The following is a 21878-nucleotide window of genomic DNA, read 5'->3' as shown; positions in this document are numbered from 1 at the left end:
GATGTCCAAGGATACCATAAAGTCCCCTTCTTCCAGGTTCGCTATCACTGCTCTGAGTGACTCCATCTTGAACTTGAACTTTTTTATGTAGAGGTTCAAGGACTTCAGATTTAGAATAGGCCTTACCGAGCCATCCGGCTTCGGTACCACAAATAGAGTGGAATAATACCCCTTTCCTTGTTGTAATAGGGGTACTTTGACTATCACCTGCTGAGCGTACAGCTTGTGAATGGCTTCCAACACCCTCTCCCTTTCGGAAGAGACGGTTGGTAAGGCAGACTTCAGGAAACGATGAGGAGGATCCGTCTCTAATTCCAACCTGTACCCCTGAGATATTATCTGCAGGATCCAGGGGTCTACCTGCGAGTGAGCCCACTGCGCGCTGTAATTTTTGAGACGGCCCCCCACTGTCCCCGAGTCCGCTTGAGAGGCCCCAGCGTCATGCTGAGGTTTTTGCAGGAGCCGGGGAGGGCTTCTGTTCCTGGGAAGGAGCTGCCTGTTGGTGTCTCTTCCCTCTTCCTCTGCCTCGTGGCAGGTACGACAAGCCCTTTGCTCTCTTATTTTTGTAGGAGCGAAAAGGCTGCGGTTGAAAGGTCGGTGCCTTTCTCTGTTGGGGAGTGACTTGAGGTAAAAAAGTGGATTTCCCGGCAGTAGCCGTGGCCACCAAGTCTGATAGACCAACTCCAAATAACTCCTCCCCTTTATACGGCAAAACCTCCATGTGACGTTTTGAATCCGCATCGCCTGTCCACTGTCGTGTCCATAAGGCTCTTCTGGCTGAAATGGACATAGCACTCACCCGAGATGCCAGTGTGCAAATATCCCTCTGTGCATCACGCATATAGATAAATGCATCCTTTATTTGTTCTAACGACAGTAAAACATTGTCCCTATCTAGGGTATCAATATTTTCAATCAGGGATTCTGACCAAACTACTCCAGCACTGCACATCCAGGCAGTTGCTATAGCTGGTCGTAGTATAACACCTGCATGTGTGTATATATTCTTTTGAATAACTTCCATCTTTCTATCTGATGGATCCTTAAGTGCGGCCGTCTCAGGAGAGGGTAACGCCACTTGTTTGGATAAGCGTGTGAGCGCCTTGTCCACCTTAGGGGGTGTTTCCCAGCGCGCCCTAACCTCTGGCGGGAAAGGGTATAATGCCAATAACTTTTTTGAAATTATCAACTTTTTATCAGGAGCAACCCACGCTTCATCACACACGTCATTTAATTCTTCTGATTCAGGAAAAACTGTTTGTAGTTTTTTCACACCATACATAATACCCTGTTTTACGGTATCTGTAGTATCAGCTAAATGTAACGTCTCCTTCATTGCCAAAATCATATAACGTGTGGCCCTACTGGAAAATACGTTTGAATTTCTACCGTCGTCACTGGAATCAGTGCCCGTGTCTGGGTCTGTGTCGACCGACTGAGGCAAAGGGCGTTTTACAGCCCCTGACGGTGTTTGAGGCGCCTGGACAGGCATTAATTGATTGTCCGGCCGCCTCATGTCCTCAACTGACTGTTTAAGGGAAGATAAACCATCACGTAATTCCACAAATAAAGGCATCCATTCTGGTGTCGACCCCCTGGGGGGTGACATCTGCATATTTGGCAATTGCTCCGCCTCCACACCAATATCGTCCTCATACATGTCGACACCACGTACCGACACACACCGCAAACTCACAGGGAATGCTCTAATGAAGACAGGACCCACTAGCCCTTTTGGGGAGACAGAGGGAGAGTCTGCCAGCACACACCACAAAGCGCTATATATACAAGGGATATCCTTATATTAAGTGCTCCCTTATAGCTGCTTTAATATATATATATATAGCCATTAATGTGCCCCCCCTCTCTGTTTTACCCTGTTTCTGTAGTGCAGTGCAGGGGAGAGACCTGGGAGCCGTTCTGACCAGCGGAGCTGTGACAGAAAATGGCGCCGTGTGCTGAGGAGATAGGCCCCGCCCCTTTTTCGGCGGGTTCTTCTCCCGCTATTTTTCCAGTCAGGCAGGGGTTAAATATCTCCATATAGCCCCTATGGGCTATATGTGAGGTATTTTTAGCCTTGTATAAGGTTTATATTTGCCTCTCAGAGCGCCCCCCCCCAGCGCTCTGCACCCTCAGTGACTGCCCAGTGAAGTGTGCTGAGAGGAAAATGGCGCACAGCTGCAGTGCTGTGCGCTACCTTATGAAGACTGAGGAGTCTTCAGCCGCCGGTTTCCGGACCTCTTCACGCTTCAGCATCTGCAAGGGGGTCGGCGGCGCGGCTCCGGGACCGGACTCCACGGCTGGGCCTGTGTTCGATCCCTCTGGAGCTAATGGTGTCCAGTAGCCAAGCAGCAAATCCACTCTGCATGCAGGTGAGTTTACTACTTTCCCCCTAAGTCCCACGTTGCAGTGATCCTGTTGCCAGCAGGACTCACTGTAAAGAAAAAAAAACCTAAACTAAACTTTCTCTAAGCAGCTCTTTAGGAGAGCCACCTAGATTGCACCCTTTCTCGTTCGGGCACAAAATCTAACTGGAGTCTGGAGGAGGGTCATAGGGGGAGGAGCCAGTGCACACCACCTGACCTAGTAAAGCTTTACTTTTTTGTGCCCTGTCTCCTGCGGAGCCGCTATTCCCCATGGTCCTTTCAGGAACCCCAGCATCCACTTAGGACGATAGAGAAAAAATAAAAAATCTATTACTAAAACTGTTGTCTTTGCTATAAATTATAGATTTTGCACAATAACTTATTATATTTCTGAGAAAAACGCACCGGCTTTCACCAAAATATATAATTTGAAACATTCACATTGATAATTTTGCACAATAGTTAACAAAAGAAAAAAAGAAGAGGTTAATATATTAGGCAAAAATTTCATGGACCCTCATTACAAAGTTAATTTGCTAAAATTCTTAATAAGCTATAAATGGGAATTTACATAAATACAAATTCAGGGAGCCAGTCTGTGGACTCCTTCACAGACCATCAGCCATTCTTCCTTTTTCCACCCCTCTCTGGTACTATAAAAGGAAAAGGATAACCAACACAAACACAATGATGAACAGGGAACGGCCCTCGGACACGGCAATCCCCATAAACACAACGTTCTACACTGGACTACTAGGCAGATAGACAGGAAAGCTGGAAATACAGCCACTCTCTCAGGCCGGGCACTGCGCGCATACAGATTGTACTAGATAGTAATATGACATGCAGGCATGCTGCAGATTCAACTACGTTACTAAATTACTACCTTCCATTAAGACCCCAGAGACATTGGTCTAGAAAACGGAACCTGTGTTCTGCCAAGTGGCACCCAAGCAGTCCGTAAATGTCACTCACCACAAAAAGGCCTCAACATTCTGCAAACAAAGTTAAAAAAATAAATAAACCAGGACTCGTGTACCTGTACGGAGTAGTGTGAGCTACTAGCCGCGGTTGTGGTATGATAGATAGACTAGACTTAGGTCGACAGTGTCTGGGTCGACAGTAAGTAGGTGGACATGGGTTCTAGGTCGACAGGGACACTAGGTCGACATGAAAAAAAGGCAGACATGAGTTAAAAAAAAAGTAAAAAAATAAATAAAAAAAATATTGGTGTCGTTTTCTTCGTAGTATGACTGGGAACCCCAATTAGTGCACCGTGTCCGCACGCCATGCTTCGGGCAAGGTGCTTCACTCAGTTACCGCTGCGCTCGGCACAGGTTACCATTCCCAATTGTAGTCCACGTGGATCGTAAAGTATAAAAAAGTTAAAAAAAAGGTGAAAAACTCATGTCGACCTAGACTCCCTGTCGACCTAGAAACCATGTCGACACTTACTGTCAGCCAATAGTGGTCGACGTAAGTCTTGTTGACCTACAGACTGGATCCCCTAGCCGCAGCTGGTATGACACAGGGAGGGAGGGAACCTATACAACGACAGACAGAAATGGTCTCACAGCAATAATCTTCCATATAAAAACCTGTGCAACTGTGCGGCGATACTTGAAGCTCAGGAGGGACCATGCAATGAAAGCAGTCACACAGATGATGCCTAAGAGAGGGCCAGATAATCCAGACGTGTGGAGTCCTGTATCTAGACATCGCAGCAGCAGACCATTCTGTACCAGATGGTAACAACTGTATTAGGCACTCTAAAAATTAGGATTCCAAACTTATGAAAAACCCCAATAACCACAAAAATTTAAAAACGTTAAATTAATAAAAAAATCAAAAATAAAAAAAAAATCTTTGAGTCGACTGAAAACCTCCAAACACAGACAGACAATCTCAGACAACTTTGTAGAAAGTTTACAATATTCAATGTGTACAGTGAACTTCCTAAAAGTCCTTAAAAAAAATAAATGACAGAAAAATGCAAGTATATCATTTCGGAACCAGAAAGGAAAAAGAACAAAAAGAAAAAAATATCCCATGGGAACACACGGAATCCAAATAGAAAAATTAAATATCAACCTATCTCTAGCCAGCTGTAAGATGAGAAGGCACGTAGGACAAACATACATGCAAATAAAGACATCTTATTCTATACACGATTGCAGCACAAATAAATTATACTCATCGCCGAGTACTATTTAGGATTCTGAAGATGAATAAATTGGTACAAACAGCTTTGTAAAAAAACAAAACAAAAACCTTCTATAGCGTAGTTCTGTTTACAAAGTAAAATGTTTTCTGTGGGCATAAACTATGAAGTACACGGGAACAGTCCGACTACACATTCGCTAATGGGGAGAACGTGATGACATTACTTCACTCTACTAGAACATTTTCAGATTATGAAGAAAATCTCGGTGCATAATCTAAAAGAAAATCTATAAAATAAAAAAAATAAAAAAAAGATATAAAATGAGCAGATTCCCTACTCTCCGGGGAATTACAGAGATGGAGCGGGAGTGGATTTGCTTTCTGTGGGCAATATAACCACACCGTATAGAAACCGCCAGTTACAAGGCTGGGGTGAGACAATGAAACCCGGAAGGTCAGAAATATTACAGAGGATAAATCCACAAGAACAGCGCATTGATGTGCGAATGAAAACACTGCAGCCGATCTGCGGGTCTGCTGTATGTTCTAGACTGAGGCGTCCTAAATAAATAAGGATAGTGGGAACAGGACCGAGCAGAGAATTGGAGTATTAATGCTAAAGTAATTTTACAACACGAGTCCATGCGTAAAGCGACGGTTGTCAGCAGGCAGCGGAGACATCCTGGAGCCGGGGATGGATGTGTATATTTACAGGAGGAAGGTCACCTTGCTCCACTGGTGGGACAGACGAGTCTGCGCCCTGGCTTGCGGGCAGGCGTGGAAGCAGTGTGGGGGGTTCTGGACATGAATAAGGCAGATATCACAAAGTGCTGAAAGTTATTTGCCTTTTTGGTAAGTAGCTGCGTGTCCACAATAGAGGATGCAGGTGGCTGGCTGAGTTCTTGGAATACCTGAAATTCTGGCCAAATGAAAGTAGTCAACATTAACAGTTCTTAGTCTCAAGAGGCAGAGGCGTATCTGACGTCCAGAAGGGAGGCCTGTGGAGAGAAAGATATACATAAATGACAAATAACGCGACACACACAAAACACAACTAATGCCAGCAAGGTATTACCAGTTTATATAGCAGCACTGTTTTCCTTACATAGTGGGGTGACTATATTATGGCAAGTCACGTCTCCGCACCATTACACAATACAGCACACACTGAGTACGGTTTGCAAATTATTATCGCCCCTGATCTCCTGTCTAATGTGATGGGAGATCGTGGGGGTGATATTCAATTGCATTTATTTATCGCACCCATAGATCAGGTTTAGCCGCGTGAAGTGCTGGGCGCGATCATGAAAAGTGCCATTTGGGTACCAAAACAGGTCACTTTTTGTGCATTTCAGCTCGCCACACCCAGGGGGTGTGAGCTGAAATGCAGAAGCTGCCATTGAATAGCTCCGTTGGGCGCCATCTGCTGGCGGGAGGGACAATTGAATACCGCCCTGAAAGTCTGCATACCAAGTGACCTACGGACTCCTTGTACCCTGGGTGAAACCCATCAGGACACTAAACTATTTGCCAACTGGAAGCAGGACAACAGACGGAGCTCATTACCCGCGTGGCATACCATCCATATTTCCATAACGGACTGCCACTGTATGGCAATACAATGTGAACCCTGCATCTGAGTTGTGTGGCGTGTCATCTACAGCATCAGAAATTATTTTCATTTACATTAAAGTTTATAAAACCTCCCCCTCTACACTGCGGATCATATCCCACCTTGGTGTACATCACACGCCATCAGTTACCGCCACAATCTGTGCAACTCCCCCCCCCCCCCCCAAAACACCTGCCGGCTTATCCACAAGGAAACAGCCACACTGACTAGGTCCAAGCGATACACAGAAACCCCCCCCCCACGTCTTCCTGACCAGAGAAGAAATGATAGGGTATATATGGCTAGTCGCTCCTCTGTGAGAATCATCCTCTTTTATGCCTGCAGCGGTAAAACCACAACCTACAGCTTGCGTTACCTCCTCCTCCTCATCATCAGACATCTTAATAGCAGTATCTGGTAGTTTTATGGGCTTCTCAGTGCAATCTCCATTTTCCTCAGGCTTCCCGTGTTCCGCTTCCCACTCCTGTAAGACCTGGTCTATGTTGAAGCGACGGCGATAATTCACAAAAAAGTTTTTCACTTGAACCACAGACTTGTTACCAATCACGTCAGAGATCGCCTGAAAGTCGCGGCCATATTTTCGGATCGCTGCGGAAAAACAACATCATGATGTAACCAAGTCCCAAGCAGCTCTGATACTCGGCGATGTCACTATCCCATAACTAGCCAATCAGAACAGTCCAGTGTTGACAGAGGGTGTGGCTGCTGCTCACAGCTTCCATCATGTGTGGTTGATGGGAGACTGCCGGTAATGTCAAACGCAATAGGTATTGTTATATAGAGTAACCGTGGAAATGTGCATATAGGGCTACAACATGGGAGGGGGCTGCTGCTTTAAGTAAAAAGTGGCGCGGGCAGGGGAAAGGTTCATTTACAGTGAGGACCGAAGTTGCTACAATAAACGTGACTGGCTTCAGGGGATAAGCATCTTTCTCATGTACCTTGCACAGCGAGAAGCTGCTCCTCTGTTGTCCAGCGAGCATTAAATTTCTGAGCAGCCTACATAGGAGAATACATTATTATTCCATACGCTAACATGCATAGTGACTATATATGCTGTGTTGTTTCTGATTATGGGGTATCAAGCCTTGGGAGAGAGATAAAGTAGCAGCCAATCAGGTCCTGTCATTTTCAAACACAGCCTGTAACATGGCAGTTAGGAGCTGATTGGTGCTTTATCTCTCTCCACAGTTTGATACATTGGGGAAGGGGGGTATCTGACCCATTAGCTCTGGAAACACAAAGCAGCCTGTGTGCGTCTTGCACTTACCTCGGGAACCCTGTACTCCTCTATCCCACCCTGCAGCTTCTCCTTCAGTGCACTGTTTGTCTGTTTGACATTCTGAATCTAAGACAGGAGTGGAGGGCAAGAAAGAAAAGTGGTTTCAGTACGTACGGGGCAAACCGACCAATCACGGACAAGAGGATGGATGGTTAAAAGATCACCACAAAGACAATTGGCTCTAAGGTAGTGTGTTTATAGTGTAACAGATGTGTGTGTAAACCACAATAACCAGTGATAGAGCGATGGGTCTACAAGCTCCTATCTGATACCGTGACTTTGGTGTTACACCAAGCTGTATTATACATTATGCTCTCTTCTGGGTGAGCGTCCTCCTCAGCTGACTCGGCTCTTGCCAGGACGTCAGCCCAGGAGAGAGCATACTGAATATAATGAGTTCTCTACAAGGTGAGAAGCTCTAAGCAGAACCTGGAGACCGCTCCCCTGTAGTATGGAATTAGAACAGTGCTATAGGGCACAAACCCCAGTATGTAAGACCATAAATGCACCTGGAAACAATAACACATATCACAGGCTAGAGAAGGGGCAATGCGCAGGCCGGCCGCTCCGGAACTGCTACTTACCTGTCTCTTTACAGACACCAGCTCCATGTCCAGCTGTCTCAGCAGAGTGCTAGCAGCATTGGAGTTGGCAGAGACGGCTGCCACGTCTTCCTGGGAAAGGAACATTCCCTTTGGGGGTTTTCTCTTCGCCCTGTTTTTGGCCTGGGACGGGTGCTTCTCTTTTTTTACATGAGGGACAGTGTCATTCTTCGTTTCCTGCTGACAAAGGACGACACACAAAATGCACAATGAGAAACAGCGCGTGCGTTACGCACAAGTCACTTAGCGTCACTGTAAACAGGATCAGCATTTTCCTCCATGTCTGAAACACCTCCCCCTCCATAGCCCTCTGCCAGAGGAAGCCGGGTACCTTACCGACCAAGCCCCATAGTACAGGAGTGACAAAGGAACAATAAAAACAGGAAGACAGAAGGAAAACATTAATGGAGTGCTACAGAGCTAAAGGGCGAGCACCTGATGTGCCCCAATGTCCTCCGAGCCAACTGATTTCCCATCAGCCACCTGGGGGACACTTGAACATCTGAAATAAAGCTCCTGTCCATTATAGTGTTCCATCTGTTCTCCTCGCAGTGCACGAGTGGCGGTTCCATGCCTCTTCTACAGGAGACTTACCAAGGGACAGTCACAATATCATGATTGAAAAGGTGGTTTCACATGAACTGCCCGGTGTCCATGAAATAGGACATATGGAGATCTAGATGTCCTCCTAGAAACATGAAGGAAATTAAACCCTACACTAGAAGGAAACACTGGTGTCCATCTTGCTACAGATGGCTGTTGTACATTTAGGAGAACTACAACTCCCAGGTGCCAGGTAGAGCCTTCCGCTATGAAGCTAATGACAAGGACCTTATATCAGAGTTACGGTATAGGAGCACTTACCTCTTTCTTGGGTTCTTTTGGTTGTTCAACCTCCATATCCACTGGATTGTTACCATTGGTTTGATCCGTCTCATCACCACTAGCAGAAAGAGAAATATGGAGTTGAGAGACATAATAAACCAATCAGCCAATTGTGCAGTCTGCGTGCAGTAACAAGTTGTGTTTCTGGACAGTCACAAGATGGATTCTGTACATCTGGGGGAGCACATTAAAGTGGTTTAAAGTTTTGACCTGGGGTCTGTGGTCACTAATCTCTATAGGAAAAATATTCTGCACACCCCCTACAGGGGACATTGGCACTGAGGGTATAGAGGGTCCATCTAGAAGGACCCTTCCGCCTCTCCTGGTGAAACCTCTGGCAATGAGGAAATTAATCCAAAAGGTGTTGGACCCTGTGATGGCCTGTCATGGGAAACCAGTTTGGCTTGTATCCTGGCAAGGTCAAACCCAGGGCCACCTCGTTAGTGTCTCTTCAGTCGTAGAAACTATTGTGGTGCCTGTCGCTACAGCTAGGAGTCCTGCACCTCAGCCAGGGTGGTTGTTTTAGCTCTCGCCTCTGAGGAGTACAGGCAGCTAAATAAGATTCATTCAGTTGTACTCCTGGGAGATGATCCGCAGGACACGTCTTGTTTGGGAGGCCCAAGGACAGGTTAGTAAATGGGCACTCTCCAATAGAAGCGATTGCCATGCTCTGATAACAGTGTACCAGTCTGCCTAAGTGCTAATCACAGCCGTAACTGAACCAAATCCCGCGGTTTTCTGCCACCCTGATACTTCTGCCAGTGTCGTCTGCTGCTGTAGCTGTGTGTATATACCCTGTACTTGTCCTATATTGTCTGCAACTGTAAAGTCACTGTTTCCTGTTTTGATTATTTATGTTCTCTGTAATTGGGCGCTGCGGATCCCTTGTGGCGCTATATAAATAAAGGATGATAATAATAATAAATAATAACAACCAGTTCCTCCCTGCACAGAAAGGACAATTCTTAGTAAGCCGTATAGACGTGCTGCCTTTGTGCCTCTGACTGGTGGACCGGAGGGGAAGAAGGACTTTTAAGTTAACAAACTTTAATAGGACTATGAGTATTAAAGCCTATCCAAGACTCTCGTTTAATGCGTGCTCACTACATCCTAGTGAATTGGTAGGTTAGATTCCCATAAACCTATAAAATAGATGCTTTGTTTGGGTGGGAGCAAGAAGTGTTTCTGGTAGTCGTTTATCAGCTAGAATCAGTTGTGTGTGGCAGCTTCAGAGAACACAGACATACTCCAACATAGCCAAACCCCAACCATCGGCCAGATAACGAATATCCTTCAACATAGCCAAACCCCCACCACCCAACCATCAGCCAGATACTGCAACATAGCCAAACCCCCACTACCCAACCGTCAGCCAGATACTGCAGATCCTCTAACATAGCCAATCCCCTACCACCCAACCATCAGCCAGATACTGCAGATCCTCCACCATGGCCAAACCCTCACCACCCAACCGTCAGCCAGATACTGCAGATCCTCCAACACAGCCAAACCCCTACCACCCAACCGTCAGCCAGATACTGCAGATCCTCCACCATGGGCAAACCCCCACCACCCATCCATCTGCCAGATACTGCAGATCCTCCACCATGGGCAAACCCCCACCACCCATCCATCAGCCAGATACTGCAGATCCTCCACCATGACCAAACCCTCACCACCCAACCGTCAGCCAGATACTGCAGATCCTCCACCATGGCCAAACCCTCACCACCCAACCATCAGCCAGATACTGCAGATCCTCCAACATAGCCAAACCCTTACCACCCCCAACCATCAGCCAGATACTGCAGATCCTCCAACATGGCCAAACCCTCACCACCCAATCATCAGCCAGATACTGCAGATCCTCCAACATAGCCAAACCCCCACCACCCATCCATCAGCCAGATACTGCAGATCCTTCACCATGGCCAAACCCTCACCACCCAACTTTCAGCCAGATACTGCAGATCCTCCAACATAGCCAAACCCCCACCACCCATCCATCAGCCAGATACTGCAGATCCTCCACCATGGCCAACCCCCCACCACCCAACCATCAGCCAGATACTGCAGATCCTCCACCATGGCCAAACCCTCACCACCCAGCAATCAGCCAGATACTGCAGATCCTCCACCATGGCCAAACCCCCACCACCCAACCATCAGCCAGATACTGCAGATCCTCCACCATGGCCAACCCCCCACCACCCAACCATCAGCCAGATACTGCAGATCCTCCACCATGGCCAAACCCCCACCACCCAGCCAGATACTGCAGATCCTCCACCATGGCAAAACCCCCACCACCCAACCATCAGCCAGATACTGCAGATCCTCCAACACAGCCAAACCCCTACCACCCAACCGTCAGCCAGATACTGCAGATCCTCCACCATGGGCAAACCCCCACCACCCAACCATCAGCCAGATACTGCAGATCCTCCACCATGGCCAAACCCCCACCACCCATCCATCAGCCAGATACTACAGATCCTCCAACATAGCCAAACCCTTACCACCCCCAACCATCAGCCAGATACTGCAGATCCTCCAACATAGCCAAACCCCCACCACCCATCCATCAGCCAGATACTCCACCATGGCCAAACCCCCACCACCCAGCCATCAGCCAGATACTGCAGATCCTCCACCATGGCCAAACCCCCACCACCCAACCATCAGCCAGATACTGCAGATCCTCCACCATGGCCAAACCCCCACCACTCAACCATCAGCCAGATACTGCAGATCCTCCACCATGGCCAACCCCCCACCACCCAACCATCAGCCAGATACTGCAGATCCTCCAACATGGCCAAACCCTCACCACCCAATCATCAGCCAGATACTGCAGATCCTCCAACATAGCCAAACCCCCACCACCCATCCATCAGCCAGATACTGCAGATCCTCCAACATAGCCAAACCCTCACCACCCAACCATCAGCCAGATACTGCAGATCCTCCACCATGGCCAAACCCCCACCACCCAACCATCAGCCAGATACTGCAGATCCTCCACCATGGCCAAACCCTCACCACCCAACCATCAGCCAGATACTGCACATCCTCCACCATGGCCAAACCCCCACCACCCAACCATCAGCCAGATAATGCAGTCTGGGACTTACCTTCCTTCCCGTTCCCTTTTCTGCTTGCGGGCATGGCGATCCATCACACTGGTCTTAGATCTGGTCTTTTTCCAAGAATAGTAAAATTTTACTAAGCTAGCAATGGATTTATCAGGAAGCTGCAAATAAAAGGAGAGATTTAGTTCTGAGGAGCACGACGCAGTTTACAGGACGCAGAGCGATATAACCGTATAATAACTGTGATAACTCCAGCAACCAGTACAGGCAGGATGCAGGACAGAGACTGGAGAGAAACACAAACCAACCACAAAATGCTTGTGTCGTCCAGCAACATCTACATCCACAAAAACATAGGATATTTCCCCCAATATATGTACAGTGAAATAATTTAGTATAAAATGAAATATCCACGGTGGATTTACATGCAGAGTACAGAACGTGATGCAGATGCCCCCCAGGAGAATCCCTTTTATTTATAGTAAGCACAATTCAGCGCAGCGGCCAGGTCATCTACCGAGACACCATGTATCCGATCCTGATAACAGAGAAAATGTGCCGTAACCAATGGCACCCAGCTGGGAATAAACGAAACAAAAACAAATGACTTCTCTCTTGTTGCACTCTGTCTCCGTTCCGCAGCAATAAAACAGAACATTACAGCGGTCATAAAGTAACAGTCAATGACTAGAAAGGCAATGCCATCTGAGGAAGAGCTGTACGCCTGAAACGCGTTAAGACTATCTGAGCAAGTGTTACCAGCCGCAGTGCAGGAGTGTCTGTGACACTGGGGGTTACCCGGATTCCCCTCAGTGCAGACCAATGCTGGACAGCTATTGTAGATGCTTCTGGTATGGAGGCTTTCTAGCCATTTACCGAAATGTTCTGTTTTATCGCTGCAGAACGGAGCCCATGCGTCTGTTTACTGCTGTATTTAACAGCTAATTTATTACATCTTTAATAGAGACTTATGTTATCTTTTACTGTTACAATATCACACTAGTGTTTCATCTCTCCCCGTATACATGAACCCACTTTACTGAGACCGAGTGCAACAAGAGAGAAGTCTGCCTGTGACTATGGATGTATGTACACCGGTGGCCTGTCACGGAACTGCCACGGCCAGCGAGGAGGAGTGCTCTTACCATCTGCTGGATCCTATGAAACGTTTTCCCGTGGAAGCTGAAAGCCTGCTCAAACAGGACCTTGTCTTCCACAGTCCATTCATCAGGAAAGGGGGTAAAGTTGGGTAAATCGGCCAATGACTTCTCAATGTTGTGTTTGTGCCAGAAGAGCATGCCAAGAGCCTGCGGGCAAATCAAGGAGGAGGATGAGTGAGCTGCCAGCAGTCACATGCAGAACATGATGCGAGTAGTCCTACTAGGTTTTACAGAAGCGGACGTTCCAGTTCTCAGAGGACCCATGAGGTGCAAGAGGATTCTCTGCTGATAGAAACGCAGCGTCTAGGCTCTAGTGACATGTATATGTATAAATCTACCTATCCTCCCCAGATTTGTCACCATCTGTACTGGGCCGGGTCACTGAATGCCTCTCTGCCGTTCCATCCTGGATGTCATCTCGCCTCCTCAAACTTAATATTTCCAAAACAGAGTTACTTATATTTCCATCGGCCAATAGTAGTTACCAACCTGATATCTCTATCACAGTTGAGAACTCAGCAATCATCCCTACCCCACAAGCTCGCTGCCTAGGTGTCATCCCCGACTCTGATCTGTCCTTTATCCCCACATTCAATCACAAGATCATGTTACATACATCTAAGAAACATATCCAAACTACATCCTTATCTTACACAAGACACAGCAAACACTCTAATCCATGCTCTCATCATCCCCCGCATTGATTACTGTAATAGTCTCCTGACTGGTCTTCCCTAACAGCCTCTCACCACTACAATCCATTTTGAATGCAGCTGCGAGGCTAATCTTCCTCGCTAGACGTTCATCGTCTGCAGATCCGCTCTGTCAGTCCCTCCATTGGTTACCGCTATTTTACCGTATTCAATATAAAATACTTTTACTCACACACAAGGCCATTAACCAAACTACACCAACGTACATCTCCTCACTCGCCTCATAATATCTCCCAACCCGACCTCTCCGCTCTGCACAAGATCTGCGTCTCTCATCCACACTCATTACTCGCTCCCATGCACGATTGCAGGACTTTCTCCGGGCTGCACCCACTCTGTGGAATGCCCGCACAATAAGACTCTCCCCCGAGTCTCCAAACCTTCAAGCATTCCCTGAAAACTCACCTCTTCAGGCAGCTTATCACATTCCAGAACCGCTCACTCAACCTTCATAAGTTTTCCTATCCGATTAAATCCCCCCTGTACAGTCCACACATATCCTCCACATATTTTCCCTTTCCCTTCTTTGTGACCAGGGTTCATCATTGCTGTGATATCATGCAACCCCACCTAGAACCTCTGCAATCCGGTGGACAAATATGCAATAGATAGGCATTGATACACAAGGAAAGGCACTATTTCCCTATAGATTGTAAGCTTGCGAGCAGGGCCCTCCTACCTCTATGACTGTTTATTACCCAGTTTTGTTTTATCATTTATCAATTTTAAAGCGCAACGGAATATGCTGCGCTATAAAATAAACGGTTAATAAATAAATAAAATAAATCATTTGGATTAAATCAAATTTTTCCTTGTTCCATTTAGTTGAGGTGTGCTGCTTTGTATGGGCCAAGTGCCTAAGGACTGCGACTCCCAGCGATTACTTATTGTTGCTTTAGGTAAGTTATTTTACACGTACAGCACTGTCCACTGTAAATCAACTGCATAGATAACATACAACACTGACATCAGCAAACAGCCCCTGGAACCCACAGCAAGCATGGCAGTGTTAGGTCAGAGAATGGGCTGAATTAGATTGCTAGCTGTGGGTTACAGGACACGGAGCACCAGCTGTCAGAATGGTCCCTGGAGAAGGTTAGGAGATGGAGAAAATAGTAATCAGCTTTTAGGGCTCCATTGTTCTACTCTGCCGCAGATCTGTCTACCATAACGGGATATTCAATGGTTTGTGCCACTGGGAATAAGTGCAGAGGGCGCCCATTACTTCTGATCGCACTCTCCTTAGGTGGCAAGCAGAACGCAATGTCCTGAGATGGCAAGCAGAAGTACAACTAAAGTTGGGGTTTTGGGCATCCATACTACTGTTTACATACAGTCATTTACACAAGTTTAGTCCCTTAACGCAGCTTATCCTGGCGCGACATGTGCGAGAAGTAATGGGCGTTCGTGGCACTTGCGCTCAGTGGTGATGAGACATCTGAATTCTTCTTAGAAGATTTAGGAGGTAAATAAGACATTACCGTTATTTTAAATATCACTTTACTGAAGAGACCAGCAATCTCCTCCACAACACTCCACAAGGCACTCCGTTACAGGACATTACATAGTGGGACTGTGCGTCTATCGTGTCAGAATCTACATTTGATAAAAGCAATAACAGCCGTTACCTGCTCCATGTTGTAGCCGTGCTTCTCTTTCGCAACAGAAATGTATTCATCCACTGAAACGCAATGACAGAAAAGTTACTACGCAAAACCAAATCCCCTCTTACAGTCACACACTGTATATTCGTGTCCCGAGCCTGTTCCCCAGTCACACGTATAATATTTATACCACAGTATTGCACTGTACTCTATAGGAAGGACTCCATAGGATTTCTCTGACAACAACATTTTCTTATCTCAGCTCCGCCCATGCAGGTCTCTAACAGCAATATAAACCTGACCGTATACTTATTCTACAGTGAAACCTTTGCTCTGAATCTAACACGCCTACTGTGACATTTCAGTGTAAACATTCTCAACAAGTCTAGAAAATAGCTGCATACAAGCGCTCAGTTACAAATCCAAACCTCATCTCCAGAAATGCTAAATAGAATACAGGATATAGCGTGATGTACTATCTGCAGCCAGAGGACAACATGGGCATAGGGTAGTATAAACAGAAACCCCTGCTGCCATCTAGTGGCAGAAATACAGATACAAGCAGATTACATGCTTTCACATCATTGCAACGTCAGCATTACCTCTGAAATGTGCAGCAAGGATTTCCATTGCAACTATTTAAAAGGACAGGTCAATCAAACCTTATGGAAATTTTCAGGCTTTTTAAACAGTCCTAAAGTCTTAGAATAATTGGACATTTAAACAGAAGTTCTGATTAGACTAACCATCTGAGTGTTACAGGCAGGCGCGGAGAAGGCACTAACAGGACAATGCAAATCATCGGATGCATAGAACCAGAAAGAAATGAAAAAGGGCGGGGGGGGGGGGGGGGGGGGGGGGAGAATCGCCCTGGTGCCCCACACAAACTGCACCTGGGCATGTTTTATACGATAGTGGATACAAGACGTCGGGCCTTATTCAGCTTGAGTTGATTGTAATTGAATTGCGATCGCATCGCTGGCGGCTATGCCTGTACGCGAGGGCTAGCAGTTGCATTTATGCTAAATTAGCAGAACTTCAGCTGAATAGGGTCCATCGTTTCCCCCCTTAGCATTTGAGTGCTACGATACACAGAACATCTCGAGGATGTGTCCCGCTCTTTCCAGACACAAATTTTATTTCAAACATAACGTAGACCAGACAAGCTACAGAAGATGGAAAGTTGTTGTGAGGACTGCAGATGGGTCCAAGACACATTCATCACCAAGAAGGACTAAGAGAGGACAAAAATAATCACAACTAAATATTCCATCATGTGTTCCCACAATAATTCTGTAAAATAAATCCTGCGGCCCTCTCAGCAGATGTAACCCGACATCCCTGGGAAACAGGGCACATTACAGGCACCTATTGGGGGACGGGCTATACATAATTGATGGGTGTGGGAAATGGGCGCTGGAATGGGAAAAAACCAAACTGGTGGCTAAATCATCAGCCACCAGTTTGGTTTTTTCCCATTCCAGCGCCCATTTCCCAATATAGCTATTGCAGAATGGGGACTGGGTATATGTAACAGCACTGGCTCACTGACAGCAGCAGGTGGTAAGATGGTCTCCTCTGTAATAGGATATCATATTCACCATAATAAAAATGGATTGGGAAATCGAGGCAGGTGAGATCTGAGTTTCCTATGACAGAGGTTCTTCCACAACACTGAACGTTACAGCTGTGCCTGATGAGTGGTACACAGTGTATCTCATGGTACCACAATGACTATTGGGCTATCAATCCACAGGACAAATGAGAACACATTTATGCTGTCTGCCATACTTACATTTGGCCTCCGATAGGTTCTGATTAGGTGACCACACCAACATACCAAGGTTCTCCCGCTCCTGGCAGGTCTTTGCCACTTCTGTAATACAGAGGATTACAATGTATAGGTGAAAAATAAGATTTTACTCACCGGTAAATCTATTTCTCGTAGTCCGTAGTGGATGCTGGGAACTCCGTAAGGACCATGGGGAATAGCGGGCTTCGAAGGAGGCTGGGCACTCTAGAAAGATTTATGACTACCTGGTGTGCACTGGCTCCTCCCTCTATGACCCTCCTCCAAGCCTCAGTTAGGACACTGTGCCCGGACGAGCTGACATAATAAGGAAGGATTTTGAATCCCGGGTAAGACTCATACCAGCCACACCAATCACACCGTACAACTCATATCCAGTTTGACAGTATGAAAACAACGGAGCCTCTCAACAGATGGCTCAACAATAACCCTTTAGTTAGCAATAACCATTTACAAGTACTGCAGACAATCCGCACTTGGGATGGGCGCCCAGCATCCACTACGGACTACGAGAAATAGATTTACCGGTGAGTAAAATCTTATTTTCTCTAACGTCCTAGTGGATGCTGGGAACTCCGTAAGGACCATGGGGATTATACCAAAGCTCCCAAACGGGCGGGAGAGTGCGGATGACTCTGCAGCACCGAATGAGAGAACTCAAGGTCCTCCTCAGCCAGGGTATCAAATTTTTAGAATTTTGCAAACGTGTTTGCACCTGACCAAGTAACAGCTCGGCAAAGTTGTAAAGCCGAGACCCCTTGGGCAGCCGCCCAAGATGAGCCCACCTTCGCAGTGGAATGGGCTTTCACTGATTTAGGATGCGGCAGTCCAGCCGCAGAATGCTCCTGCTGAATCGCGTCACAGATCCAGCGAGCGATAGTCTGCTTAGAAGCAGGAGCACCCAGCCTGTTGGGTGCATACAGGATAAATAGCGAGTCAATTTTCCTGACTCTAGCCGTCCTGGAAACATAATTTTTCAAGGCCCTGACTACGTCCAGTAACTTGGAATCCTCCAAGTCCCTAGCAGCCGCAGGCACCACAATAGGTTGGTTCAAGTGCAAAACGGATACCACCTTAGGGAGAAACTGGGGACGAGTCCTCAATTCTGCCCTATCCATATGGAAAATCAGATAAGGGCTTTTACATGACAAAGCCGCCAATTCTGACACACGCCTGGCCGAAACCAAGGCCAATAACATGACCACTTTCAACGTGAGATATTTTAGATCCTCGGTTTTTAGTGGTTCAAACCAATGTGATTTTAAGAAACGCAACACCACGTTGAGATCCCAAGGTGCCACTGGAGGCACAACTGGGGGCTGAATATGCAGCACTCCTTTTACAATGTCTGAACTTCAGGTACTGAAGCTAATTTTTTCTGGAAGAAAATCGACAGAGCCGAGATCTGTATCTTAATGGAGCCTAATTTTAGGCTCATAGACACTCCTGCTTGTAGGAAATGCAGAAATCGACCTAGTTTAAATTCCTCTGTTGGGGCCTTTTTGGCCTCACCAAGCAACATATTTCCGCCATATGCGGTGATAATGTTTTGCAGTAACATCTTTCCTGGCTTGAATCAGCGTAGGAATGACTTCCTCCGGAATGCCCTTTTCCTTTAGGATCCGGCGTTCAACCGCCATGCCATCAAAACGTAGCCGCGGTAAGTCTTGGAACAGACAGGGCCCCTGCTGCAGCAGGTCCTGTCTGAGCGGCAGAGGCCATGGGTCCTCTGATATATAGTTTCTTGAAGTTCTGGGTACCAGGCTCTTCTTGGCCAATCCGGAACCACGAGTATCGTTCTTACTCCTCGCCTTCTTATTATTCTCAGTACCTTTGGTATGAGAGGCAGAGGGGGGAACACATAAACCGACTGGTACACCCACGGTGTTACCAGAGCGTCCACAGCCATCGCCTGAAGGTCCCTTGACCTGGCGCAATATCTTTTATAGCTTTTTGTTGAGGCGGGACGCCTTCATGTCCACCTGTGGCCTTTCCCAATGGTGTACAATCCTTTGGAAGACTTCTGGATGAAGTCCCCACACTCTCGGGTGTCTGCTGAGAAGATCTGCTTCCCAGTTGTCCACTCCGGGAATGAACACTGCTGACAGTGCTAACACATGATTTTCCGCCCATCAGAGAATCCTTGTGGCTTCTGCCATCGCCATCCTGCTTCTTGTGCCGCCCTGTTGGTTTACATGGGCGACTGCCGTGATGTTGCCTGATTGGATCAGGACCGGCTGGTTTTGAAGCAGAGGCCTTGCCTGACTCAGGGCATTGTAAATGGCCCTCTGTTCCAGTTATGTAGGGAAGTCACCTGACTTGACCAAAGTCCCTGGAAGGTTCTTCCCTGTGTGACTGCCCCCCAGCCTCAAAGGCTGGCATCCATGGTCACTAGGACCTAGTCCTGTATGTCGAACCTGCGGCCCTCTTGAAGATGGGCACTCTGCAGCCACTACAGTAGAGATACCCTGGTCCTTGGATACAGGGTTATCAGCCTAATGCATCTGAAGATGCGACCCGGACCACTTGTCTAACAGGTCCCCCTGAAAAGTTCTTGCATGGAACCTGCCGAATGGGATTGCTTCGTAGGAAGCTATCATTTTTCCCAGGACTCGCGTGCAATGATGCACCGATAACTGTTTTGGCTTCAGGAGGTCTCTGACTAGAGATGACAGCTCCTTGGCTTTCTCCTCCTGGAGAAACACTTATTTCTGGTCTGTGTCCAGAACCATCCCCAGGAACAGTAGACGTGTCGTAGGAACCAGCTGCGACTCTGGACTGTTTAGAATCCAACCTTGCTGTTGTAGCACTTTCCAAAATAGTGCTACCCCGACTAGCAACTGCTCCTTGGACCTCGTCCTTATAAGGAGATTGTCCAAGTACGGGATAATTAAAAACTCCCCTTTTCGAAGGAGTATCCTCATTCCGGCCATTACCATGGTAACACCCTCGGTGCCATGTACAGTCCAAACGGCAGAGTCTGGACTTGGTAATGGTAATCCTGTACCACAATCTGAGGTACTCCTGGCGAGGATAGTAAATAGGGACATGCAGGTAAGCATCCTTGATGTTCCGGGATACCATGTAATCCCCCTCGTCCAGGCTTGCAATAACCGCCCTGAGCGATTCCATCTTGAACTTGAATTTTTTTATGTATGTGTTCAAGGATTTTAAATATAAAAAAGGGTCACACCGAACCATGCGGTTTCGGTACCCCAAAACCGTGTGGAATAGTAACCCCGTCCTTGTTGGAGTAGGGGCACCTTAAGTATTACCTGCTGGGAATACAGCTTATTAATTGCCTCTAGCACAGCCTCCCTGCCTGAGGGAGTTGTCGGCAAGGCATATTTGAGGAAACGGCGGGGGGAAGACATATCGAATTCCAGCTTGTACCCCTGAAATACTACTTGAATGAAACAGGGATCCACCTGTGAGCGAGCCCACTGATCGCTGAAATTTTTGAGACGGCCCCCCACCGTACCTGGCTACACCTGTGGAGCCCCCGCGCCATGCTGTGGACTCAGAGGAAGCGAGAGAAGAATTATGATTCTGGGAACAGGCTGACTGGTGCAGCTTTTTCCCTCTTCCCTTGTCTCTGTACAGAAAGGAAGCGCCTTTGACCCGCTTGCTTTTCTGAAGCCGAAAGGACTGTACCTGATAATACAGTGCTTTCTTAGTCTGTGAGGAAAATTGATGTAAAAATATTTCTTTCCAGCTGTTGCTGCGGATACGAGGTCCCAGAGACCATCCCCAAATAATTCCTCACCCTTATAAGGCAGAATCTCTATGCGCCTTTTAAAGGCAGCATCACCTGTCCAGTGACAGGTCTCTAATACCCTCCTGACAGAATGGACATTACATTAATTTTGGATGCCAGCCGGTAAAATATCCCTCTGTGCATCCCTCATATATAAGACGACGTCTTTAATATGTTCTCATGTTAGCAAACTAGTATGTTTGACAGGGTCACCGACCATGCTGCAGCAGCACGCTCTGCAGGTATCAGTCTAGTACCTGAGTGTGTAAATACAGACTTCAGGATAGCCTCCTGCTTTTTATCAACAGGTACCTTAAAAGTGGCCGTTCCTAAAACGGCAGTGCCAAACCTATTTTGACAACCGTGTGAGCGCCTTATCCACCCTAGGGGATATCTCCCAGCGTAAACTTATCCTCTGGCGGGAAAAGGTACGCCATCAGTAACTTTTTAGAAATTACCAGTTTCTTATCAGGGGGAACCCACGCTTTTCACACACTTCATTCATTCATCTGATGAAGGAACAAAACACTGCCTGCTTTTTCTCCCCAAACATAAAAACCCATTTTTAGAGGTTAATGTCAGAAATGTGTAACACATTTTTTATTGCCGGGATCAAGTCACGGATGTTCCTAGTGGATTGTGTATATGTCTCAACCTTGTCGACACTGGAGTCAGACTCCGTGTCGACATCTGTGTCTGCCATCTGAATGAGCGGGCGTTTTTGAGCCCCTGATGGCCTTTGAGACACCTGGGCAGGCACGGGCTGAGAAGCCGGCTGTCCCATAGCTGTTACGTCATCCAGCCTTTTATG

The 21878-nt window shown here is 47.1% G+C and overlaps 1 protein-coding gene across 4 annotated transcripts in view; it reads right to left on the bottom strand.

Moving 5' to 3' along the window:
- Positions 1 to 2682: 2682 nt before the first annotated feature.
- The window catches only part of RCOR1 (REST corepressor 1), a 42744-nt gene continuing 23548 nt past the window's right edge, over positions 2683 to 21878 (bottom strand). For 2 of the 4 annotated variants that reach the window (XM_063948568.1, XM_063948570.1), the window contains 10 exons: positions 17296 to 17376; positions 15525 to 15577; positions 13169 to 13330; positions 12066 to 12184; positions 8911 to 8989; positions 8029 to 8226; positions 7433 to 7510; positions 7104 to 7161; positions 6518 to 6750; positions 2683 to 5527 (listed from right to left, as the gene is read on the bottom strand). In XM_063948568.1, coding sequence (XP_063804638.1) covers positions 5489 to 5527; positions 6518 to 6750; positions 7104 to 7161; positions 7433 to 7510; positions 8029 to 8226; positions 8911 to 8989; positions 12066 to 12184; positions 13169 to 13330; positions 15525 to 15577; positions 17296 to 17376 — 1100 coding nt within the window. In that variant the 3' untranslated portion in view covers positions 2683 to 5488. Of the gene's footprint in view, positions 5528 to 6517; positions 6751 to 7095; positions 7162 to 7432; positions 7511 to 8028; positions 8227 to 8910; positions 8990 to 12065; positions 12185 to 13168; positions 13331 to 15524; positions 15578 to 17295; positions 17377 to 21878 lie in introns of those variants that run through there. The other 2 variants (XM_063948569.1, XM_063948571.1) reach the window with 2 other exon arrangements.

The sequence above is a fragment of the Pseudophryne corroboree genome, chromosome 12 (assembly GCF_028390025.1).
Source record: "Pseudophryne corroboree isolate aPseCor3 chromosome 12, aPseCor3.hap2, whole genome shotgun sequence".
NCBI classification, from domain to species: Eukaryota; Metazoa; Chordata; class Amphibia; order Anura; family Myobatrachidae; genus Pseudophryne; species Pseudophryne corroboree.
The sequence above is the reverse complement of the archived record's forward strand: the minus strand, read 5'-3'. Positions and strand labels throughout refer to the sequence as shown.